We start from the raw sequence: 27451 nt of genomic DNA on the forward strand, positions 1-27451 counted from the left end.
CTGTCACTATCCAGAAGTTATGGGAAGAAAAAAGAACATATAAACCTGTTCCATATAACATGCCTGTCTCAAACAGGGTACAAATTTATTTGTTCTGTTCAACATGCATGTCCTATAGTACTCAAAATGTTTTTAGGGTACTATGGGATTCAGTTTCAGATGTTTGGAACTCAAGCTGAATTACACAAAACGGAAATTGAAAAAGTGACAAGTTGCAAACTTCATATCTGGTTTCACCTAAATTTCCATGAAGATCATTGTCAGTATCAGCACAGATCTCAGCATTAACCTCTCTGATATCTGAGTCTAATATTTCCCGTTTGTTTCAGCCCATTATTAGTTCTTAGAAGGCAGCTATTCTGAAACACCATAAAATGCATTTCAGTATTGTTATTCATTTGTAAAAAATTAAGTGAAGGTACTTTAATGGACAGAATATGCAGACCAGATGTTGCTCCAAAGCAGTATCTTCCAAAGGAGGTTATAAGGGGGTTGTGTCATAAGAGGCAAGTCTCTGAGTCTCCAGAACTCATGAGGGCGCAGCTGCTGCATTGGTAGCACTCCTCTTGATGAAGGTGGTCCCGGATTCTTGTTAGCTTCATCTTCCGTGTAGACAAAGGGAAGAGCCATTGCGTTCTTCCTAAGGCAGGGCCTGCACTTCCTTGTCCCGGCTGGCTGATCATTGCTGGGATGGGGAGGAAGAGTGCAGGATTTTCTGCTTCCAATGCTGTGACAAGGAAAATACTTCTTAAGGTATTTGACTTCTCATGTGTCATTTGAACTTAACTGGCACCAGTGATAAGACCGAACTTTCCAAGGTCAGCCACGTTCCTGTCCGTTACTCTGGCTTGTGCCCTGCTTACTCAGTGTGTATTTCACTTTGTTATGCAGCAGATGGCTCCGCAGGTCAGCAGCAATCACATTAACCTTACCTAGGGAAAAAATGTCTCTGAAGTTAGGCAGCTGCTTTTCCTGATGTTCTATAGGTTTATGACATTTCTTTGTGATTGCAGGTAAGAAATGAATAATATATTCTTATCATTCCCAGATGGCAAAGCTCTTTCTCACTCCTCAGAAGTACTGTCCATTGTTCAGCCTCAGTCTCTACCTCGTGTGGCAGTTTAAGAAGCCTTCCCTAATGTCTACCTGTAGTATCAACCGTGTTGCCTAGTTTTGACATGTTGATGTAATTTGGGGAATTATGAAGGCCATAACTTCCCAAGATAACCATCAGGCTTATGAACCCTGCAGACTCAAAGTACGGATCAGTCAGCTGCCTCTTGCTGGAACACTTTAAATGTCAAACTATAACATAAATCTCTTGCACCGATCCTTGATTTACAACATCTCCAAGGTCTCACTGTGAAGCCTCAACTTCTTCAGGGACCTGAAATGCCAAGCTTATTGAAGTATTTTGCAAAAGAGCATTGATTCAGGGGAGGAAGTTAATTTATGGTTAAAGCTACTATATCCATTATGGATGGATAGTTTTATCTCATGTTAGCACACATGGAAAGTTACCTTTTGGAAAATGTAGAGGCTTTCTGTTTATAATGAAAGTTCTGCACTTCTGAGTTACGATTAGCATACGATAATTGCATCCTTTGTGCATTGAATGTGTGTGTTGTCAGTCACGATGTTATTTTTTCACAGAGAATGGTACACTTGGTAACATCTTTCCTCTCTACTTAATTTGACAGTTATGAAATGTAATGTATTTTGGCACTGACCATGTAACAGCATAACTGAAATTATATTTTGTTCAGGATGGAGTATTGGGTAGAATGAATGCATCCATTGATCTTTCCTCCTGCTTTCTCCTAAAGGAGCTAGAGAGACTCAAAGAATTTTTGTTCCCTGAGACAATGATTGCGTTTGTAACAGTGTGATGAGTACTGTTTGAGGAACAAACACGAAGAACAGCCTTTCTTAAGATTGTCATGTATATCTACTCAGCTATATCTATCTACCTACATCACTTAGATCTTGTCCCACCATAGTGAACAAATTAAGCTTCTTTATGTAATCAGGCAGTTCAATCAATAATAGTCCATGTAAAAATCAGGCCTATGGTTCGCTTGAAAGAATTGTGGATTTTTCTTCCAATCCAGGTAGTAAATTTTGAATTTTTATTTTCTGTAAGATTACAATGCATACTCAGTTCATCATAGTTATCATGAGCGTAACATGTCACTATACCTTTTATTAAATTTGGTCAGTGTGGAGCATCAGATAACTTTTGTTGTTATATGCTAGCACAGTCACAGGCAGTGACCAAGCTGTTGGGAAGAAGACTGCAAGTTTAGCTGAAATCCCTTCCTCTAGCCTGTCACTGACAGGTTAGAGATTCCTTTTGGATCCAGTTCATCTTAGCAAAAGGCCTAGGGGATGACTTAAGACCAGATCCAAAGATTCTCTCTGCTGAGTAATGTAGTTTCTAGGACAGAAGTTTAAAGAGTATTTTTAAAAAAACAGATGTGCACCAGCTAATCTGTCTGCAGTTACTTAATTACGTTGTGATCTTTTCTGCAGATTCAAGGATTAGCACAAAGGTCAGCAGTTTTTCTTTGGTGACAATTATTTACTTGTGCGGTTTGGCTCTTCTTAGATTTTCAGCAGTTATCTCCTACTTTCAACCTGCTCCATGACTAAATGGCATTGGTATTACTCATTTGCCATGTAATGAAATTGCTACCAATCTTCCTTTATTGTGATACAGTGTGTAGGTAATGATGAAGCTCTTACCAAGGACAGCTTATCTTCTTCATGAGCTCTGTGAGTAGAAGTGAGCAAGGTTGTATTGAGAAGTTTTCATTCCTGTTTTGGGTACCCGATTTACCTTTCTTTACATGGGCTTGCCTAGAGAATGTCCTGGCCACGTGTGATAACATGAGGACCTTTCACAGTGCTCTAGTGCTTCTCTTTATTGTCTGCAAAATGTCATTATACAAAAAATGAGCATTCTCATGAAACACAAGGGCATTTCTTTGGGCAAACCAGCTGGCACTCCCTCTTCAGGATATCAAAGGACAGGGTGTATGGGCCAGCAGCCTTCATGTGTGACTTGTAGACTGTCACGGAGTTACAGGGGCAGAAAGTCAAGAGAAAGGGAGGCAGAGGCAGTCATCACTTCTTGTAATGCTGATCCTTGTTAGACAAATACTGATTTCTTTAAGGTTCTTGGAGAGGCTCCGGGTCATTACCCAATTGTGGAATTTCAGCCAATGTCAAGTGGCTGGAGGGTTCAAAAACCTTTTTGTCAATATCCGTCCTTATCTACTGGTCTTACTATGGCTCTGCAAAACAGCCATGTGGCAATGATCTTTAAGACTGAGCAGGCATTTCACCAGGGAGTAAAAGGTAATACCTCTGAAGCATGAAAGAAACATATCTTATGTGTCTGTGGTACCTCTTGGCACCTCTCCAGAGTTTAGACAGGTGTCCGTGGAGCATAGTGATCAGTCTTTCTACTTCATTTATGATTTGTTACTTCCTGTATTAATGTCCCTTTTCTGCACTGTACTACGGTCCATAAAGCATGTTCATGTTCATCATACTGCCCTTTCAAAACCTTATAGCAGAGTCTGTAAGGCACTTATAGTCTCATGATAAAAGGAGCATTGTTAAAAATCATATTCTATATATTGTTCTTGTGATATTTTAGCCATTTGGCAAATCATTTGTATAGGTAATCAGACATGACAGCTTGCAAATGGATTGATAGTTGTTTGAAACAACTGGTACCGAGGAAGCCTAAACTAGATCAGATGTATTAGGTTGGATTAGGATCAAAGTCCAGACAGACTGTGCGTATGTACAAGACAATGACTGGGTAAGGAAATTTCTAATGAAGAATTTATCACATAAGTTTTGCTGATTTATCAGTTCAAATGGCTTGCAGAATTCTTGAATGTGTGTGTTATTGTGAAGCTCTGGTAGAATTCTCTGGTAGAAGAGTCTTCAGTGGATGGATAGCTTGTAAACTGAACACTGCACAATTTAGACTGTCTAACCAAATGAATTGGTTGATATTGCTTCTTTTACAGTGGTAGGTAGTTTCTGTAATTAACCTAAACGTGGAAATGAAGTTGATTCCTTGGAATACAGTTTTTAATGTAATTAATGTAAAAAAAGATGGTGGTGGAAGAACAAATTTCTGTAGTTTCAATGACTTCTTTCAGGCCAAATACAGTCCCGAGATGCAGAGACTTTACTGTTAGCTTTACCTACAAACATTTTTCAAGGAACACTCATCACTTTCTGCAGAAAATATACTTCCTTAATAGTCTTCTGCATAATAAAAATCTAAGAACCATCTAGAGCAAACAAGTGACAAGGACGTTTTTCAGTTCCTTTTTTTGAGGAAGACTTTTTTCCTGGCACAGAACTAGTTAGCCAAAAACTCATTTTTCAGCTCATTCAAACTACTGGGAAAAATGACTGAAGAGCTCACTTTTAGCTTCCCTCAGGTTTTTAATCTGTTGTTGTTGTTAACATCACTATTCTGATGTTCCTTTATTCTGTCTTTTTTTTTCCCCCTCTCTCCTTTCTCTGTTTTTTTCTGGGTCTTTCCAGACAAAGAGACTTCTGTGATATAATAGCTAGCAAACTCCTATTTCCCATCTGTCTTTTATATATCTGTGTTGGACCATAGGCCTGATTTCAGGGTAGTTTATTGTTGTTTGAGCTGCCTGGTTACATGAAGAAGATTAATTTCTTCTTAAATGGGGAGTAGGAGTTAGACTTAATCCATAGCAAGCAGAGTATGTAAGATTATGCATGTGTATGACCTCTAATAAATTTTGTTGTCTCTCTGTAATGATATGAAGTTCTTCTCAGGGACAACTGGAAATTCCTTGGATATGGTGGTAAGGAGTGTCTTTGTGCTTTGTAACACACATCCTTCTACAGTAGCTCTGTCTCAGTCCCTGCCCCATCTCCCCTTCTTGAACCCTCCACTTTTAAATTTTCCATCTCTTTTTTAGAAAGTGGAACGTTTCTAAATAGGATGTGTCATGGCTAAACTGCAGTTATCTATGACTGAGGCTGTTAGAAAAACAGACAGAAGTTAGACAAGCCTGTGATACAAAACTTCTTTTCTCCATGTTTTTCTCCAAATTGTACTATTAAATGCAACTCCCCTCTGCCAACAAAACCAGTTTATTTAGAAGTGCAGTGATGGTTTATTGCAAATACCAAGTTCCCTTTTGTCAGAACAAAAATTCTTGGGCTTCTCATGAAGTCCTATACTTGAAAACATTTACAGTCTCTGGAGCAGCAGTAAGTTTGTCTGAGAGCTGCTTTTACCATCTGATCTCTTGCAGTGTGTTCATATATCGGAAAATGCCAAGAGCTGGGAAAGCCTACTTAATGGAAAACACCTTCCCAGCCACGCAGGCTAAAGTTCCTCCATGCTAATACTTACAGCAAATTGGAACGTGGCTTTTGTGCTCCAGTGAGCTACACTGGCATGGATGAACAGAGTCTTATGATGGCTTCCACTGGATAAATAGCTTTAGTATAGAATCATGTAGTGCAGCAAAGCATGTTATTGTGAGGCTTTAAGGACATTTTTTTCTCTTGAGTTAATGGCTTCCAGGAACAGAAAGACTATAAAGATATAGTGTAAATGGCAAATTTTAACAGAAGGATGCAATACTTGATTTAGGTCGAGGATAACTGGGTCTCCGTGAAGATTACTAATTCCTGATAAAAACAAGCCAAAGCAAAGCCACTAAGGCAAAGAACATGAATAAAAACACTGGAGTCACAAATGAAGTAACGGTCTTTCCTGACAGAGAATATGGCAGCAGGTCAGTTGTTTGTTTGGTTTTTTTGTTGGTGGGTTGGGTTTTTTTGTTTGGTTGGTTTGGGTTTTTTTGTGTTTTGTTTTGTTTTGTTTTTAATAAAATGCATGTAGTTTTTGTTATATCGATAATACATTGCAACCCTCCAGTCCTGGAGCAGGAGTGGGGAAGGGTGGGCAAGGGATGGCAAAGATGGGATATGACTTTTGGTCTCCTGCTGCACAGGCTCGCCTCATGTTTCACTGTAGGCACTGGCTCATCATTCTCAAATTACAAATCTTTTAGTCAACTTCCAGGTCTCTTAGAATATGGGAGGATAAAAAGATGAAATCCTCATAATTGGGTTAGATTTAAAAGCAGAAGACAAGGTAATTCAACCCATACACGCCAGCCCTCCACCACAAACTGCAATAATGAAAGTGCCTGTTCCTTTAACTCCCCCCTGCCCAACCACATCAAAGAGGAAAAAAAATCTTCAATATAAGCGGCTTTATGTAGATTCATTAAGGCCTCAAAAGTTCTTGATGATAACTGAAATCGGGCATGAATTGTAAAAGACCTATTAAATACTGATTTAAAGGCCACGTAAAAGGCTTGACTCTGATGTGGTACTGCTGTTTTAGATTTGTGAGCTCCAAATGATCAGGTGTACTTTTTTGTCAGCTAATTTTTGCTCTTTTGATAGTTCTCTTTTCCAACACTTATAATATTTTCCTATTTTTCACTTGCATACACTTAATGAAAAAGTGTGATACTGTACAGGAGCCACTTTTGACATGTGTCCTGCACTTTGTATTTAGATATATTTTAAAAAGTGATTTTATAACTTGCTTTTTGTTTTTATTTGTTTGTTCTTCAAAGTCAACTCTAAGGTCTTTTGAAATGCTGGCATGTCCTTAAAGTGGAATTTTATAATCAGGCTTAAGATATTTGGGAGGCCAGAGTGATGCATTACTTTAGAAAGCCATTTCACCAATAATTTGATGTTTCTCTAGATTTTCCTTTAGCTCAGATAAAAGTAGCTGCCTAAAGTAGGTGAAGGAATATGATTTTTTACTGAAAAAAAAAATGTCCTTTTTTTTAGGTTGGTAGCCTATGCTGTTATTTCAGCTCTTGAGACATTCAGGAGAGGAAAATCTACTAATTACATCAAAAGCAAAGACAAGGAACTAGTCCTTTTTTACATCATCTAGTTTTGCAATTTGTGCTTACAGTATTAATTTTAGAGAAACAATTTTTAGACTTTAAAAAATAATTGTTTTTAGGAACAGTAAGTCCATTTCTGAATTTTCAGACTGAGGTTGTTGCTGGCTGTTTATTTATTTACTTAAAGTTTCTTGAAAAATATTTTTGTGCGAACAAAGTTTTATTGAGTCTAGTGGTATGCCTGCCTGCTTCTTGTCTGAGTAGGATGTTAGACCTTCTGTGCATGCCAGCAAAGAAAGAAGATAAAAGATTAGGGAATAATGGCAGCTGTTTTAGCTGGTCTGCTCAGAATAGCCACTTGCTCCTTCTGAGTCAGAATGTTGGCTCATTACAAATACCAGACTGAGAATATTCACTCCTTACAATACAGCCTGGTATCGTGGTACACACAAACAAAAACCCCAAAAAGAACAACAGAAAAGGCCAAAACCCCTTCTAAGTGCACCTGTATAAATGCAGGGGAAAATGAGATATCTGGGGCAGGGGAGATATTATTTTGCTTTGTTGAGGTTTTTTTTTTTGTTGTTTGTTTGTTTCTTTTTGTTTGTTTCTTGGAGCATGGCTTCTCTGAAAGAATAACTCCTCAAGCCATAGTAAAAGACTAATTTTGTTCAAAATACAAAAAAGGAAAAACTTCCTAGTTCCCAACAAACCTTACACTTCCTGACATGCTATTTGTCCCTTCCCAAAGAATTTTTGAAGATTTTTGGGTGGTAGGGGGATGAGTGCCTACTTGTGACTTTGCCACCCCTCAATTTTTTAGCTAAAGTTACATTAATTTAGCTCTTCCCCTCCCTCTCATTTCCCTTTATAAGTTTTCCAATATTTGGAACTATTTCCCTTTCATATATGTTTATATTGACTGTCTTTTCCTGAGCTGGTGGGTTTTGTTCTTTCTTCCTTCTGTGCTTCTCCAACTTTTCATTCCTTTTGTTTCCTTCACTGTTTATTCCCCTGAACTACTTTCTATCTTTCTGAACCCTTTCAATAAATTTTAGCTAGCCAGCAAATCAAAGCCAACTGCAAATAGTCTTGCATCCACAGAACAGCTGTTGTAAAGAAACATAACTTTACTTGAAGGAATTGATAGAAACACTGCCAACCACCCAAGCTAAACTGAAGTCCAAGATGGTGGTTGGACGGATTTTTTCACCAGAGCAAAAAGAAAGAAAGTGGCCTGCCATTTGGGTTGTTAATGTACTATTCTTTACTAATTTAGAACTGCTGAACATATATTTATGGTGTCTGTGAGGGTTACAGAAAGAAAATCTGTTTCATAGCGTGCAGGACCCATGTGCCAAGCACATGGCCAACTTTTACCTCCTTGTATTAATCTAGACTTTTTCTCCAAGATCTAATAACACTTGGCATGACATCAACCCTTGCTTGGGGTAGTAAAACCAAGAAAGCAGTAACTAGGATATTATTTTCAGGGAAACACTGAAAATGGAGGGCTCTCTTTTATGAAACTTGGGAAGCTTTTATGAAATTTTCGTTGACAAGAGAAAAACAGTTCTGGCTTTGTTAGATTTGTGAAGCTGATGGTATGGGACATTCCTTGAGGGCTTCCCTCTTTGGCCATGAAAAGGCTGATGGACTGTGTAGTGAAAGAGTTAGGGGCCTTATTAATTACAGTATCTTGTTGGAGTGCCTCTGTTTATCACAACTGTAGAACTGGGAACCATATAATTTCATACTGACCAGTTTTTAAGATACGGTTTGTTGTAATTTTCAGTGTTCTCTGTTTCTCTGAAAAATGCAAATGTAAAATACTTAACATGAATGCTTAATATTTCCAGTAATTGCCCCTGCATATATATTCTTCGTAAAAACTGCAAAATGGCAAGCTGCAAGACTTTACAGCTTCTGATGCATATGTAAGTAATGTAATGAATTTGTGGTTTAGTTAGAAAATAAAGATATTTAAGCATATTTTTGGAACACACTTTACAGAATAAAGTTCTCCTGTTTGTTCCTTTTAAAGAAGTAGTACTAAATCCTCAACATAAAGAATGGATTCCTTAGACTACATTTTATTGTCTCGTAAACACTACAGAAAATGTATTATCTTAAATATTTAACCTCCTCCTCATCTAGCCTTTTCCTCGTTCTGAAATAAGGAATGGGTGAAGTAGTAGCGAGGCAGTAAACAAGTGTTGAACCTCACGTTCATATTGTGCATAGTACAAGTTCCTCAGCTATCCTGATTTTTGCTGAACTTAAGGAGCCCAAGGTTGGGAACCTGCTGTTGGCAGTGCATGTACCAAACGAGACGTCTGTTTGAAAGGAGGAAAAAATTGTCTAGGAGTATGAATGTTTGCATATTAAGAGACAGGGCCAAAGGATATTCCAGACCTTCTAGGATGATGAGTTCTGTGATATTCCCAGTAACAGGAAATTATATGAGCCTACTTTGAGACTTCTTTAAGCCTACAGAGTGCCTGGGGTCTGCTTTTGGGATCATTTTGTTTAATACATGAGTTCATAAAAAGCCAGGCATTGAGTTCAGTTGGATGGGATGCACATTCCACTGAAAAGTGATGTGTATCTTTAGCTCTCTTGCTCTCTGATCTTTCCTAGGGATGATGAAAGCAAAAGGCATTTTCTAATAATTCATGGCGGCTGCTTTGTATCGTCAGCTCCAGCAGTCAGTCATCCGATCCTGTGACACACACTGTGCTGAGATTGCCAATGCTATAGGTGACATATGCAGTATGCTCCCCTCCCCTCCCCGCCAGTGTTTCACAACAGTATGGGTTTTCGCATGTAGTGCACACTAAGGATAACAGTTCGAGGGCGGTGTTCTTTAGTTTTCAACATCTTTATGTCATGACTAAATAGTCTGGGGATAGTTACCTTGCAGATTAACCTTCCTAAAACCCCTTCTGCTCTGGCAGTAGGAGCAGAAGTTTCCAAAAGAAAATATCTGTAGAATACCTGAAGAATGATGAATATGTCTTTGCTAAACAGCCATGTATAATATTTAGTTACATATTTAGGTGTGTGTTTTGTGTATGGAGAAGGAGACAGTGTGATGTATGTATGTAGGAGGGCTTTGCAGTGCAAATGGATGACTGAGATGATGGTGCTTGTGACTGGAAACAAGTGTGCAGGTGGTCCCGTCACATCTGGGTTTTACCTCTGTAGATATCTATATAGCATTTTGTTAGTAATCTCACACTTGAGAACTAGCTTTTGACTGTGGTTTTTGACTAGTAGGAAATTGGCTGGTTTATCATGAATTTATCATCTAATTAAAGTTTTTTTAATTTTGTGAGCCTTTTCGTTGTTTTTGGTTTTGACCTAGCCTTAAGTCAGAGTTTCCCTTTGTTTCCAGTCCTTCATTTGTAAGTTGGTAAGTCTTTTTAATTTGGAGCACACTGTGTTCAGTCTTATTTGCAAAAAATGGGGAAAAAAACACCCAAAACACTGACGTCTGTCAGAGATGAAGGCTGTGAAAAACACAGCTACCAGGAAAGATGCCTAGCAGAAATATGATGATCATGCTGAAAAGCAATTTTTCAGCAGAAATAATGTCATTCATTGGGATGTTTCTAGGATAAAAAAGAAGCCTTTCTATTTTCTATCAGGGAGTAGTCGCCAAGAAGCACGTGTGAATTATGCTTTCAGAGGTCTCTTTCCAGCCTACATGCAGCAATAGAGTTTCAGCCAAAGCAGCAGCCAAACACGTAAATAGGGTTTTTTGAAAATATTCTGGTTAGTAAATAGGTTTAGGCTTCGGCTTGCAACTCAGGTATTTTTCAGAAATCTGTTTTCTTCAGTGCTTTTTTTCACAGTGTTGCTGAACGACTTGCATTTTTTGTTCGAATTAATTTGCACAATTATTTCCAAGTTGTAACTACTTAAAATGTCTTAAAATTGATTCCAGGCTCATAGGTTTTACGCAGCTGTAACCTCACTAATTACTGGAATTACTCACAATGTGTAATCTAGAGTTGCTTCCAGTTAGCAGGAGAATCCTGTGTTGGACTTTGCCCTACACTTTTTAAGAGCTTGACGCGACTCCCATAAAGGTGATGTTAGTATAAGAATTTGCAACCTTAAGGCAAATGAGAATTATGTGATGATTTTGATTAGATGTCAAGTGGGCGCTAGAAGAGAATTAGGTCTTTAATCCAAAAGTTTCAGGGCTTATTTTATCGAGCGCTGAATTAGTCAGTTGCTCTCATGTTGTCACCCTTCTGTAACAGAAGTACCTAAATATAGGGCAAAATATGGTTTTTTATCTTAAAATTGTTAACATAATTAAAAAAAAATATTAGCAGGATACAATTTTCTATTTTATTAAATTGTCTGTTTCAGTAAGTAGCAGCTTCTTAAATATCTGAGTTACTCTTTTTTGCAAATTTCTGTTCATTATGTGGAAAATCGTCAGAAAAGTAGAGGACAGAGTCTTATTAGTTCTTGATGTGAGCAACTTTTTTCTTGTCTGTTCTTATCTTGTCTATACTTTGTCAATTATCTATAAGCAATGAAAACTTTCTAAAATTAGGTGTCAGATCAAAAAGATGGAATTGGAGATCTTGTACTACAAAGCACACTGCATGCAGCATAAGGCCTAATTTTGCTAGGAAAAAAAAAATGAATGAGCTGGTGTCTTATGGCTTCAAGAACAGTTGATGTTTGACTACCTTTTGTATGGAAACAGGATTTGCCGGATCACATCAGAATATTACAGAATACTTCTAAAGAGTTAATTTTCCAAAACAGAAGAAAATTACAACCTAAATTTTGTTGGCTTTGTACATTTTAAATAACATTACATTAATATTTTGGTTTTTTTCCAGTTTTCCTTTGTGTAATACAAAATAACTACTGTTTTTAATAAATTATTTTCCTGAAAGCAAAGAATACAAGCTTAGTCACAATTTCCCAATATTTTTGCACAATCAATGAATATATAATTCATTATATCTTCCTGACATGATACTACATGTTGCCTACATTTACTAGGAGATGCTGAATTCAGCTTGTGCTTGTGTTTGTTGATAGGCACATGCTAGCAATGTAAAAAGAGTCAGTAATGTGAGACTATAATGTGACCCACCTAAAGCCTCCCAAAGAGTTATTTTCACAGCTTAATCCCACTCCTGACAAATAATCTTTGCAAAAGTAATCTTTGAGAGTTAGTAGGTAGCTTAATTAGGGAGCTGGTGTGCTAAGACACGCTGTGATCCCTGAACTAGCCTCCAGCCTTGAGGAAGATGTGTTGGTCAACTCTGGAAAGGCTGGGGGAGTGGACTATTGTGGTTCATGTGATGCATCTTTGTCCCTCGTATCTGCAGGTGAAAAAGGAGGCTGGCTTTGTCCTGAGGTGATATAAATATACTTAAGCAATGAACTTAGGGAATTCTAGTTGTGTTCCAAGAACTATATGTAGTATTCAGGATACTTTTTCTGTGACACAGGGGGGAACGTGTTAAAGAGCCAGCCATTTCAACTAAACTGGGCTTGGATTTCACTGGAGCAGAGCTATGTCGTAGATGAGAACTCCAAATTTCTGGAGGTGACCATCAGGCGCGGAGGATATCTGTGAGAAACCTCTTTTGTCAGTAAGTAAATCTTTAATATTTGAAGCTTCTTGCACCAGAAGAGGCAGCTGTTCAGGAGCTGTTTCATAGTTGCTTGTTCCTCTGTTTACATAATAAATGCCAAATAATGAGAATAACAATGGTATAGATTTTTATTGCTCAGATGTGGCTGTGTGGTTCATTTTCCACTGCTGCCACCCAGAAATCTAAGTATGTGTATTAGTAGATGTAAGAACAAATCAATAAAATGAACTTCTGCTGTTTGCCCAATGTCTTTTTCCTGCAGTCACTTGCCAGACAACAAAACAGAAGCTGGGATACTCTGCTTTATTTATTTTGGCAGGAGGATACATTTTGTAACACGTTAACTTTAGCCATAAGTAAACAAATAAGTTCTTGAAGTGGCTGGTCTGTGCTTGCAGAACCAAGTTGTGGAGAAGTTATTTACAACTCCACACTTTACGAGGGCAGTGTTATGCTGGCATTTGAGTTACGAGAAAATCTGGAAGCTACTAGAAATTCTCAAGGGGTTGTCTGCTAGTGGAGGTGGCAGGTGTGGAGCCTGCTATCATGGGATAGCAGAGTACCCAGCTGTGACAGCTCTGCAAAGTAAATGGGAATCATAGAAATCTTTGCACCAATGGAGCGGCTCCAGGAGCACTGAGCAGAAAGGTCTTTTTCTCCCTGATTTAAAAACAAAAAGATAAAAGGTTTAAAGTTTTAGGGTTTTTTGTCATTTAATCCCATGTATGACAATATTTCCTTTGTGCAACGCAAATATACTGGGCTATTATCTGAGTGTTAATTAAATAAGACATTTAAAATCTAAGCAGTTTTGGAATAGAAAAACTGTGTGAATTTAGGAATTAAATAATTTAGGGATGATTTCATACTTCACAGCGCCTTCAGAAGCTCTTTGCTAGCCATCGCATTCTCCAACAAACGCCTAGGCCACTGACTTGAGAGGGATTAATTGTTCTCAGCTGGGGAGGTAAAGTGACTTGTAATTGCTGGTGTTGAACCTTAATAAAAAGATGTTTATATATTTGAACTAATGCTGGATTGAAACCCAGAGGCAGTAATGAATTTCAAAACCCTATGGTGAGTTACAGATCTTAACTCCTTCACATCCACAGTTGGATTCTGCCAGTGTGTGCACCTTTGACTAAACCTAACAAGAAGGCTAGCTATAAAAATATGCAAACTTAAAAAATGTGTAACAACTCTGTGTATTTAAAAAATCTTTTCTTGAGTGCCTTCCTATGATACATTTTTATGTACGATAGTCTCACTTAAAAATTTAAAAATAAAAAATTAAGTGTGTTGCATTAAGTAACAAAAGCTGAATTAATCCTTATGTCAGTTGTAGCACCCTGCACGTGAGTTTCCAATAAAGCATGTTCACGTTTCTGGATATTGTTTTTGCTCCTTCAAAACCTTCATGGTTTATCACCATTTTATGAACTCATGCTGCAGCAAACGCCATCTGATCTGAGTAGCAAACAAAACCTACTTGCAGTTAAATCCTCATCTGCTGCTTAACTTTGATCTAAATGGATTAATCTCTAGCCCTAGAATCTCTATGCAACTACCCTCTGTGTTTTGTATTAAGATGAGAATGTGCAGTCTTTTAAACCTGTACAGTGAAAAGCTTCTGCTTGGATAGTACCCCGGCAGAGAGGATGGATATGTGACTAAGTATTGCAGTTTAGAGTTACATGAGGAAGGAAAAAATGAGGGTGGGAGAGAAGAAGCAAATTTGCATAGTGTGGTGGACCCAGTAGAATCACAGAATGTCCTGAGCTAGAAGGGACCCACAAGGATCATCAAGTCCAACTCCTGTCCCTGCACAGAACAACCCCAAATTCACACCATGTCTCTGAGGGCGTTGTCCAAGTGCTTCTTGAATATTGTCAGGCTTGGTGCCGTGATGCCTCCCTGGGGAGCCTGTTCCAGTGCTCCACCACCTTCTGGGGGAAGAACCTTTCCCTAATATCCAGCCTAACCCTCCGCTGGCACATCTTCCTGCCATTCCCTCAGGTCCTGTCATTGGTCACCAGAGAGAAGAGATCAGCGCCTGCCCCTCCTCCTCCTCCTCCCCTTGCGAGGAAGCTGCAGACCGTGATGAGGTCTCCCCTTGGTCTCCTCTTCTCCAGGCTAAACAAACCAAGTGACTTTAGCTGCTCTAAACCCTTCCTCAACTTCGTGGCCCTAAGTAAGTAAATCCTGAGAACATTGTTCTGTTGCACTGAGCTGCAATTCCACATCAGATGTCCAGTTATTTACTCACCTAGCTAGGAGAGCATCTGCAGAAGCAAGACTTGGACAGATGGCAAAAGTCTTTCGGGCTTATTTAGTGTGCAGGTAAAAGTGATAAAAGAACTTCACAGATCTTAAATGTGTATAACTACAGCACAGATACAGAGTGGTAACAGAAACTGTAAGCACAAAGTATTAAACATAATGATTAATTTCTCTTTGAAAGAGATGAGCAATGGGGTTGTTTTTTTATTTGGTTGGGTTTTTTTGTTTGGTTTTTTTTTTTAATGTGGATGACTGAATTATATCTTCAATGAAGGCTTGAACACCTTAATTGACATGAACGAATTTCTTAACAGACTGATATATCTTTTTCTGAAGGCATAACTGGAAAACCTTTTCCACAAATTTTTATATAGGTGGGAAAATTGGCTCTGTTGAACAGTTCTGTTCAGCCATATTTGATAACTAACCTTATGCATCAGTAACTTTGTTGATGCTTGTGTAGGTTTTAAGTGCCCAGCAGGTGAAGTCAATGGAATTTTTCATGCAAATACAATTCTTTATGCACACGAATGTTGGCAGGACCCTACCCTAATTGCCTATTTTTTATGAGCTATGCAACAATGTTAGAGAAAGTGTGATATAACCATCCTCATTTTTTTCTGAAGGTCCGTAACTGCCAGATTAGCATTTTTAAATTATTTTTCATGTCTGTTGTTTTAATTTTATTAAAACACTAAAATGCATGGAGAATATTTCCTCTGAATTTTTATGCAAGTATTGGAACCAAAGATGGTAACAGCAGTAAAGGATAAAGACTTCAAGGGGGAACCTCAGAAACAGGTCTGGTTCAATCCAGGACAGGCTTCGGCTGCCTGGCGAGTGAGGATATTTGCAGACAATGAATATGAGGCACCTGAAACATTCCAGATTGTTCTGTCTGATCTGGTTATGGATGCCCTTGAGATTCCAGCAATAGCAACAGCTGAAATCGTGTATCCTGGTGATGGTATGTATCACTTCTCATTCCCTTAGAATTTGTGATTAGGTGCAGTATTGTTCACTTGTGGGTCCTATAAGTACCTGTATACCTCATCTGTCTTTGCTCTGTTGTGGTTCAGCCCTGTCTTACCTAGCTGAACAAGAATTTTGTATTTCTCATTAAATCTCTTCCCTGGCTAAATTAATACTCTGTATGTAATGTCATATAGGTGTTCAGCCTTGGTCCCCCGCTTCTCTCATCATGTTTTTCTTTGGTGTCTATAGTGTATATTCCTCAACTGGAATATAGAGTGGAGGAAGATACAGGTGAACTGCTGATTCCTGTTAGAAGATCTGGAGATGTCAGTCAAGAACTGATGGTCATTTGTTCTACACAACAAGGTATGTTATCTAGCTAGGTAACAGATTATTTGGCATAATATCCATGGTAAGTAAGAAAGCGCATGCATTTGTTGTTTGTCAGCAAATATTGCCAGTAATTTCAGTAGCTGGAACAAGTGATTTTTACAGGCACCTGACACATGTCTAGTTCTATTTTAAAGCCCAAAATATAAGAATATATGTGTGTGTGCATGCACATGTATTTATATGTATTAAGGATGGACTACATGATCCTTGAGGTCCCTTCCAACCTGTGATTTTGTGTATACGTGTATGTACACATACATACATGTGTATATATATGTATACATATATATACCTTTTTTTGAAGAGGCATCATTTTTTTCCTGCAGCTTTTGCTGCTGAAGAGGAAATGCCTGTCCCTGCAGGGATTGTTTAGTGAAGAAAAAAAGGATTCTTCTAGTCTTAAGCCCTGTACCTCTCCTGTTGTTAGGGATCTGATTGATTGCTGCACCTTTGTATATATCCTGAAGGAGAACTGAGGTCCCCAATGTCGTCAGAGTTTTGCTTTTTGACTGTGTAGCTGGAAGAAGCCAAGTCAGGGATTCAGTTGATTTGGCAAGAAATAGTATTTCAAAATTGACAGAATCCAGGCACTGAATATCATTTTTTTGTTTAAGCATAACTGACACAGAAGGCTGCATGAAGCAATGATTTGTTTTAATAGTGCTTTTTATCTTGTTTGTGAATCTGTGTTATCAAAGAAGGTGATGTATGGAGTTGGTCATAAACCACAGAGAAAAGATTTAGATCTAAACCATTTCTAAAATCAAATGAGATTTTGGGGTTTTGGTTAGGTTAAAGGCCAGCTATAAAATTCAAATCACAACCCTGTCTTCAGGAGAAATTCAGAGATGTGTGAATGTAAGTGTGTGGGTGGTGTGCGGACTTTCAGCATGGTGATAGTCATTTAGATACTATAGTGAATACAGACAGGTAGTTGATAATATGATTGTTTCTTCAACTCATTTGAGTCTTAAATTTTCCAAATATAGTTCTTGACTACAAAATAAGCCTGCTATTAACTGAAAAAGCAAGATGGCAGAGGCAAGAAAGTATTAGATATTGTAAAAATACTATATATTGTAAAATATATCAGATAACTCTTAATCAAAACTAATATGTGCATTCAAAAACAGATTTAATAAAGATAAGGTAACAGTAATTTATAAGTGAAACCAGGCTTAAGATAGAGGTTAGCATTTTTCTAAGCAGTGAAATATTAAAGTTTTGATTGAAAAAACTTTTTTATATAGAAGTCTTCTATCAGCTAGTCATAGCTTGAGATACCAGCATTCTGTATACTTCATGGGCAGGGAAAATGGGGGATCATCCTCAGTTCTGTGACTTACTTAAACTTGTGGTTCAGAAAATCCTTTTAATGTTTTTTGTTTCTATTTTAGGCTTACCTGTAAGAGTCAGCCTGAGTGGTTGGCAATAATCTTCAGAGTGTCAGGCATTCAGAACTCATTTGTTCCTTCATCAGTGACTTATAAGGGCTTAACAGAATTTTCCCTCTTTTGTTCTGTATTGAGGCACAGAAAACCTTACCAAGTTACTTAAGGCTTTTTGTCCTTGTAGGCTGTCAACTTGTCAGGCCTCAATAACCCTAGCCATTTACCCAAATGCACAATTGCTCTAATTGTTGTCATGATATGTGTTTTTCATAAACATGCTGCAGTAAAATAATTTTTCTCAAAGTTTTAAACGTGGTAAGGATGGTAAACATGGCACTGCCTCTCATTTAATCTTTCTCACCCTGCTTAATAAGCATCTGACACATTACTCACCCCTGCCCCTGGTAACAGAAGGTAATCAATGCATGCTGTGTATACTTACGACCTCTGAAAATCAGGCCACTTAACGTACTCAGAATTATGTGGGTTAGAAGGGACTTTGAGAGGTCTCCAGTTAGATCTGTTCCTCAAAGCAGGGGCAGCTGTAAGTTGGGATGGGGTTGCTCCAGCTTTTGGCCCTGAAAATCCCTGTGGACCAAGGGCAGGGACACTGAGGAATTCCACTTGTAAGTCATCTTCAGGTGGAGTACAAAGTATTTACAACCACCCTTTGATCCTGGTGACCTAGCCAGTTTTCACCCATTTAGCAGTCCACCCAACCAGACAGTAACATCCCAGCTGGCTACAAGGATGCCAGTAGTGCAAATCCACAGCAGTTCTTAGGTTCATTTTGCATATAAGCCCTCCCTTTTTTAAAAAAAGTATTTCACACAAATAAATGCAGCAGAAGTAAGAGGGAGGGAATTCCCCCCCACACACACCTTCTAAGAATCACAAAATGAGGTAAACGTGAAATTCAAATTCACGTTCGTTTGTTCAGGAAGACTCCTCATCCTCAAGTCCCAATGACTTTCGTAGGCAATCTGATCCATGAAGGAATAGTGTGTAGAAGTGAAAAGGGAAAACATCTTGCCATTTTCCAGTGCAAACATTATGAAATGTGGTCAGTCATGTGTGATGTTCAATCGTGTGGCTCCACATCCTCATCTTTCAACAGTAAAACCTATTTGGGGATTTTGCCCCTTGCCTCTCCTAACTGCTCTTGCACCCTTTTCTTCTTCCCTCACAAAACTGCTTTTTAGTGTGACTGTTCTACTGCTGATGGGGCTGTGCTCTACATAATTCATGTCAAAGCATATTTTTGGGAGGTTTGTTTGATTAATTTTTTTAATTAGTTCACTCACTTCTCTTACCTGGTTGAAGTGCAGCCCCACAAAAAAGTTGAGTCAGGATAACTGGACATAATAGTGAATTGGGAGCAGGAATAGTTTCATGAGGGTGTTGGGTGATAAGAGCCCTCTGAGCCACGTGGCTACTGGAGAACTTGTAATTATAAATAGGAAGAATTTCTTGTGTTTAACTTGTTACCAAAGCACACTTATTAGTCAGTTCCAGCATAAAACACTTTTTCTGTGTTTGTTTCATTTAAAGGGCTGTGTTCTACTGCTTCTTTAAAGTCCTGAGTCTCTGTAATTCATTTTTTACCCTCTCTCATCATAGGTTCTGCTACTGGCACAGTACTGTCCACTGTCTTGTCTTATTCTGACTACATCTCACATCCTGAAGATCATAGCAGCATCGTTCATTTTAATAAGGATGAGACTGAGAAAATCTGTTGTATTATCACTATTGATGACTCTCTTTATGAGGAAGATGAGACCTTCAATATTTCTCTGAGCATGCCATTGGGGGGCCAAATTGGCTCTGAATTCCCAAGCTCTAAAGCAATAATCTTGGCTGACACAGATGATGGTGAGTACGAAGAAGCAATTTTGTTTTACTGGGACTTCCCTCTTCAGAAGTTTTCCTGATTAAATAATCTCTTCCACTGTGTTTTTGTTTTTTAAACAGCTGAAAATATGGGTCTAGGATTTGCTTAGTAGAGAAACTGGCAGAACAGGCATATGAACTATAAGTTGCAGTGTAAATATGTATCATGCACTTTGGCTTATGCTGTTTTGTTATTGCAGTAGGAGTTGAGGATTAGATTTTATTTTCTTGAATGGCATAGGACTAGATGGCTGTTTTATTACTCTGAAGTAGATCTGTGAGGATTAGATTTACTGTTACTGCAGCAGAGTGTGTGATTACGGTAATTTACACAGGTATAGGATTTGTTTTGTGACAATATTATAGATGAAAAAAATTTGTATACTATCAGATAAAGTGGAAGAGTAGAAATAGTTAATAGAGGCTAATTTGGCCTGCACAGTAATTCCGAGTGTGTCAAGATCAGTGCACTTCTAAGGTAGAAATGCAAATCTTCCCTTTTTATTACACTTAAAGACAGAATTCAAGAATTTATATTGTTAGACAGAAGGAAAAGAAAAGCCACGTACTTTGTCATACTTCTGTTTGTTCTTTTAGTCCCTGTCTAAATCTTTCGTGCTAATCCAATCTTGTGAATATAATTGTGCTAAATAAGGCAGGAGTTTTGCACTGTGATTAGACATATCCATGGTATACAGGAGCGGTCAGGTTAAGTATTTATACTGCGCTGATTCTTTGGAGCTTTTGATTAACTTCCTAAATAATGAGAATCTGGGGGCTGATTTCAGCATCCTGTAATAAAAGGAGTAATTTTCATGCTGTGGTATGAAGAAAAGACAGGTGCTAAAGATCCAGGAGAATATTTCTATTAGCTACTGTTTATTTCTACCCTTTTGTGTGTCCCACAGAAGTCAACTAGTCAAAACAGGCACAGTTAAATTGGTCAGGGGAAAAATGTTTACTCAAATGGAACAAGAATGGGCCAAAATAATCACTGGTGTAATTCCTCTGAAGCCAAAGGATTTACATCAGGAGTGAATTTGCCATAAGAATGAAGAAATCATGGTCTTTAGCTTGAGTGAATTTGCCATAAGAATGAAGAAATCATGGTCTTTAGCTTGATGAGATTTGTTGAAAGGCTTCTTTATCCTTTTCAGAGAATAAGAAGTTAAAATAATGAAGAATTAACCATTGCAGCAAGGAGGGAGTTCTTTTTTTTACCAGACTCAATGAACAGATTTTTATTTACATGGAAAACAAAATTATTTATTATCAGCAGATCAAAACTGCTTTCTGTGCAGTTTTTTATAGTTAGAAAATTATTTTTATACATAAAGCTAAATTAGATATAATTGTTTCACATTAATAGAAAATTATCATGCTTCTACTTTTCAATACAGCTTTGATAGGTTATCATGTATTCACTTTCTTTCTTTCTTTGTTACAAAGCTTTCTAAGAGTACCATCTGGCAACGTAGTTAACGACCTATCATCAGATAAATTCAGAGTAATTCTGAACTTAGCCTATGTCATATGGAAAGATGGCCAGGCCTTAAGCTCAATTTGTTAGAGTGTGTGCTCTGAAATGAAAAGTCTCTTAAGAATACATCACTTTATAAGACTATTTCCATTTTGCATAAACAGACAGGAAACAGGCTGCAACTCTATTTTGATCTGACTTGGAAGCAGACTGCTGGCATTGGATTGATTGATAAGAAACTGGACAGCCTTTTCCCAAAAGTGTAAAATTTGAGTTTCAGAGAGTAAAGTTTCACCAGTTTTGTTTTTCTGCAGAATGATACCTTGATCAACCAAACATTTCTAATACTTACACAGTACTGTAAGTGTATATACAGTGGATAAGTCTACATACCTACAGTTCCTACAGTGGATAGTACTACAGTCCGTTAAAGTGAAAAAGAAGATTTCATAGCCATATGCCTGGTTGTGTCTGAAAGATGAATATTTTGGGGGTTTTGTTAATACTGGGAAAAATGGGTTGTTTAAGCACATAAAGTTTCCCATTTTGAAGTGCAATATGCTAAAAACTGAAGTATGCAGACCAAGGTTAGAATGATTGTTAGGCTCAGTAAAGGAATAAGGCAATAGTAAGCCAGAAAGTGCTTCTTTCCAACTGGAAAAAAGCTGAGTACAGCTTTGATATGGGATGTGACTGCATTTGCACAATCACAATCCTTTGGTCAAGTTAGTCATGATGAGGTGCGCTGTGATGCTTCTAACAAAAAGGATCGGAGAACCCTACAAGGAGAAAAAGAAAGAAATTGAGAGACCGAGATTTAAAAATATATATTAATATAATTATTCGCAGCATTAAGGGATAATAGTAATCCCATGTTAGCCAGCCTAGAAAAAGAAAAGGAAAATGCAAAATTTTATTATTAAGATCTGATAGTATTTCGAACTACTTATAAGGATAATTGACCATACACAGCATAAATTCATGTTGATTCAGGCCATGATTAGCATTAAAGAAATTAACCTGGAACATGATACATATTTTTTGCATTTGTGGGGATTTTTATATTAGAAATTTTTACAAAAATTTCCATAATATTGGCACCACTTCCAGAATTTTACAGTTTAATGAACTGCTTAACAGTTCACATGAAAAGTAGGTAACCTTGCAGCAGAATACTAGGCATAGTTCTTCATGTGTAATGGTGAGCTCTGAGGTTGAACCCCTTTATTTGTAAGTACAGATTGTAAAAATATAGCTGTGATTGAGTAAAGGGCAATATAGCAGATAAACTTGAATAATTACACCGTAAGTGCTTAAATACCTACAGAGCTCTTAGGCTACATCAGTGCAGTTAACGGAGTTTTTGTCAATAGCAAGATAAGGCCTTTTGACAGCGTAGGCAAGCGTGCAACTATGACCACACGCAGATACATGCAGTATGAATGTGTTCCTTTCTATAGCAAGCAACACAGGAAATACTCCTCAGACTTTTTCTAAATAAAAGTGATTTGGGAATGATTACTTTGCTCTTTTGTTCACCCATGATGAGATCCTGTGAACACTCCCAGACATACATATAAAAGCAAATACCTTGTGCTGATTTTGTTCACAGTATTCCGCATCTCACAATGGTCAAATACAACGAAAGCAGGTTATTGCTTGGTACTAGTATTGGTATTGTTTAACATTAGTAAGATTTGGAGTAACAAATGTATTTCTTGTTTCTGTATTTCTTTAAAAAAAGGAATACATTTGGGAGAGAAAAGGCCTGAGTTTCTTAGGCCAAAGAAAGCTATATGTAAATGCCACAACTTTAATGTCAATCATTTCGGTGCTGCTGCATGTCAGTGGAAGTTGAAGAATTAGTTGTATTAAGTACTCTGAAGCGTTTTCACGCTATAGAGCAAGAATGAAAGCCACCTGAAGTGTCATCAATGAAGGCAGTCAGGTGTGCTGTCAGAGTTTCTGTTAGCGGAATTACTGCTGTTTAAATATTTATACAGAGTGGTTCACAAAGTATATAACATATTTCGGAAAAAAACATTCTATTAGTAAAGATAACATCACCATAAGGTGAGAGAAATACCAGGCATTCAAACATTATTAAATTCGCTTAATCACTACTCCAGTTTTGGAAGTCTGATACCAGAGCACAGGCAGGAATGGAAATTATTTTTGTCTTGCTGGCTGTTTTGTCGGGATGTCTCATGAGAGCTTCATAAAACCTGTGAGATCACTGATAACTACAATGCTAGGTGTGTGTGAGGATGGAGGAGAAAGAAGTTTCTTGGCTTTATTGTTTCAGGGTTTGAGGTTTCTTACATATTCCGCTAGGTCTCCCTCTCTGAAGGACCCTACCTTGCTGCATTTTTAAATAAATGGATCTGTATAATGGCCTTATACTGGAAAGTAAAGCACACATTACAGTGACTTTTTTCTGTGAAATGCATGAAAATTTTCAGTATTAGTTCTGTACACAGGCCTATTTTCATCTCTCAGATGTAAAACTTAATCAGATATAGAAACTTATCCCTATTTAGCATCTGAAGGATTCAAATTTCCACCATCTCTACTTAGGTGTGGTACAGTTTGTGCTTTATACAGAGGAAAGAGTTGATCAAAGCTTGAAGTATGGTTTGAAAGGCATATGCCCAGGGATTCCTTAAAAAGAAAACAGACTTTATAAAGAAGAGAGTCCTAAAATTTTGTTGTCAGTGTCATGAGGAGAGGCCTGCCACAGACTGCCTCAAGTGAAGATCCATAGCTCCTTACAGAGTCATGTTACATGCACATAAAAATCAGAAATAATTCATTATTAGGTCTCAAGAGTCTTCAGAGTCACCATTTTCATATAGCTTAGTGCATGAAAAAGTTTAAAACGTAAATATCTCTCAAACTATTACTCCACGTTGTCATAGCATCACAGTAACATTTAAATAAAGGAAAGTGTTAGTTCAAGAATTAAAAAGAAAAAGAAACAGCAAGTTAATAGTCAAGACATAATGTCTGTCCTCTGATCTAGGGTCTCTCCAAGCCAGAGAACAATGCAGGTTTTGTAGTAGACCCTTGATCCTAAACCAGTAAGCTCTGAGTTGTGTATCATTTTCCTGTGAGTGGGCGCCTGGGAGCACGCTGTCTTGTCTAGCTGAACAACGGGGCTGGTTGTTCAGTAAACAGCTTTGAAGAAATAGGTGCAAACAGCTTGTGGTTTTCTAAGTGAGTGGAAATCCACTTTAGCTCTTTGCTTGTGTGTTTAGGTGGTATCACTGGTAGAATAGGTTTCAGGACCGCAGCTTAAAAAGAAAGAAAATTGGCTGGCTTTCCAGGCCAAACTAACACTTAGAACTATTATTTTATGAAGGAAAAATGATTCTAAATTTAATAGTTTATGGCATTTCATGATTGAAATCACTGTTGTTTACTAAAGATTATGAGTTAGCTAAGATGCTGTTCTGCTTTCTTAGTTAAATGGTAACTGATGTAATGATTTCTTCACTGACCATCATAAAAGGGAGGGAAGAGTATAAATACATTAATAACCTCCACTTTTAAAACGGCTTTTCTTTTTCCCTTTTTTTTTTTTTAAAAAAGTGTATCAGCTTTTGAATCCTAAATAAGGTATATGTCTTTAAAATATAATGCCTTGGTAGAATTTAAAGGGTACCGAGGTTACCTTTGCGCTCCATAATAAGAATGGATTGTGTTTCAGAGGCAAGTGATTAATTTGCTGTAATAATTGAGTCATAAGCGTGATCTCCCTTGAGGGATGGACATGTATGTTTAATAGCCCGTTGACTGATGTTTATTATCCCTACTGTTTTTGAGATAGCAGTTGTATCTAGGTAGGACGTTCAGAAGCTCTGAAAACACAGAAAATGCTGTTGAATATTTCACTGGTCACAGTATCCAAGGAACAATTAAGAAAGTTGTACTATATTTATGTTGGAAATGTTAATCTGAAAGATCTTTTAAAAATAATTATAGATACACGTCTTTTTTTAATCTTATTTTCATCTGCTTGTGTTGGAAATGAACGAAAGTATTTGCTTACTCAGTATTTTTCATTGATATTACAATAAGATTGAGAAACTTTGGATCATTGCAGCAAGCATTTCGAGTTCTCTCAGCTGGAGAATTATAAAAAGCTTAGCACAATTTAAGATGACAAATTATGGTGAGTATAATAGAAATGGGAAAGATGACTCTAATAAGAATAATATGACCTATTATTGCATTTCCTTAAGCCATATTTGAAAACAAAATGCTTGTTATCAAAAGGAGCAGCACTGACATCTGAAGTTATAATGTTACAGTCTGTATAGTTGTAGACAGTGTGTGAACATTCAAGGGGGAAAAAAGTTGCTCTCCCAATTGAGGACGCTGGTATTTAGAGGCGAATTCAATACAATTATCAGGCACTGCAATAAGCTGAACTGCCTGATTTCTTAGTACTTCAAAAGAATTTACATCCTGTACTTGAAAATCCATTAAGCTGTGCCTGAGTGAAATTGATGGACCTTTGATATTTGAAAGCAGATTCCTATGTAAATAGAGAAAATTAACCAGTCTAATTTTTAAACTAAATCTGGAATCTTTGGCAGTTCTTCCAGAGGGGAAGAAGGAATGGGAAAAAACAGATTATATTATATTACAAGTACTTTTAAAATGTTTTTAATATATAAATATTAATTTTCCTTTAATTACAAAGATCTTTGATTACTCCTGCCCAGAGTAAATAATTTGCAGTGATCATCTTCATGAAATGTGGCCAAAACTGTAACAGTTTTTGTCAAGTTGTATTTTTCCAAATTATTTTTCCACTCTTGGTAGGGTCCCCTGATGACTTTTCTGCCCGCTCAGTTGAAATAGGATCCTGGTCTCGGTGACACTGATATAACCTGAGGTTTGCCATTGACTTGTGAAGAATTACTCATTCTGTGCTTTACACAAGTTGGTTAAACAGAACTGTAACAACTTATAGGGCATCATTTGTCACTTGATAATCCATTAGTTGAGACAAAAAGGCAGGTAAGTTTGGGTATTTAGACTCCTACTCTTCTCCCCACCATGTGGGGAAGACTTCAGTAGTAAAAGCTGCATAGCCTGTGGGAGGAGAATGTGGTCATCTTCAAACTCTTACCTGTCATGGCAGGGGGAAAAATGCCAAAACTGGCAAATAACTGATCATTAAAACTGCTGATTGGAGGGATGGGAGGAAGGTGGGGAGAAAAACCTGTGTTGGGGTACTGCTTCAGGCAAAGCAAAGATTTCTTTGAAAACAGCTTGAAGTATTTAACTGACATAAGATGACATATTCAGTTTGACTTTAAGTCACGGTACCCCTTTTCTTAAAATGCAAAAATACTTCAAGAATTAAAAAATAATTTTTCAAGAAGAAAGCCAACACTTTCAACCCCCCAAAGGCTGCGATTTTTAGCTAGAAGTCTTGCAGTCCTGTTGAATAGATCTGTCTCTCAAAAAACCACATTTTAAAGAACTTTTTGTTTTGTTAAACTATTTAAGTCATCATCAAATGTCTGGTTTCATTCTCCAACCTTTCTCTTGAGTTTTGCATGCAAAAGCTTTGCTTTGTTAGACATCCTGCTGGGCTGACTAAGACAGGAGTTGTTTCAGCCTGTTTAAAGATAATCTGTCAAAAGGCTGAAAATAAATACTAATGCAGTCCTGCTTGGAACACTTGTCCCTTCCTCAGTACTGTGCGCTGGACACCTCGTCTGCTGCAGCAAGTCTTTGTGATTATCAGGGTTTGCTCCGATGGTGAAGTAACATGAAAGTTCACAGTTCAGTGGCACAAGAATATTACAGCAAGTATCCACAGGTGCCTGCAAGCTGGAGTGGCAATGTTTATATAGGTATGGCCCAGATGGTGTTCTGATGGTTTTATACGTATATGGGGGAAGCAGATAGTGCCTCTAGGCAAATATAAAATTCTCAATTAGCTGGCAGTGCTCTCTGTCCCTGTGAGAAAAGAACTTAGCTAGATATTCTCATCCATTCACAAAAAGAATGTTTATTTAGGTTTAGGAAGGTGAGATCCAGAAGGTAAAAAATTATTACTAGGAAGAGGCATTTTTATTATTGAGCTGTTTCACACTATATAGAAAAGCCTGTGTATTTTTCTGTGCTCTACTTGGCACATTGAGTCACTGGAAACCATCTGTCCCTCCTGTAAAATTGGCTTTAAGCTCAGTAATAAATTGAGCTCTGGAAAACAGCAGGTAGCCAAAAATTAAAAACTCCTTACAGACCATGGTGTTTTAATCTAAGCTTCCATTTCCGCAGATTTAGGGGACAACAATCACAACTTTTAATGCTTTCCTGAGGTCTTTGAATTTCCCCAAGAGGTGCGATAGGAATGCAGCGTCTTAGATGAGTGCCAGGCTTTTGTGCAATTGCAGCAGTTCTACTAAAGAAGGTGCCGGCTATTGTGCT

General features: G+C 37.6%; 1 protein-coding gene across 1 annotated transcript in view; it reads left to right on the forward strand.

Annotated features, from left to right (window-relative positions):
* Positions 1 to 27451, forward strand: part of FREM3 (FRAS1 related extracellular matrix 3) — a 64048-nt gene that overhangs the window by 13358 nt on the left and 23239 nt on the right. The window contains 4 exon segments of the mRNA XM_075090500.1: positions 12443 to 12586; positions 15606 to 15836; positions 16094 to 16210; positions 19249 to 19500. Of these exon segments, the coding sequence (XP_074946601.1) occupies positions 12443 to 12586; positions 15606 to 15836; positions 16094 to 16210; positions 19249 to 19500 (744 nt within the window).

This window comes from Phalacrocorax aristotelis, chromosome 4 (assembly GCF_949628215.1).
Source record: "Phalacrocorax aristotelis chromosome 4, bGulAri2.1, whole genome shotgun sequence".
In the NCBI taxonomy this organism is placed as follows: domain Eukaryota; kingdom Metazoa; phylum Chordata; class Aves; order Suliformes; family Phalacrocoracidae; genus Phalacrocorax; species Phalacrocorax aristotelis.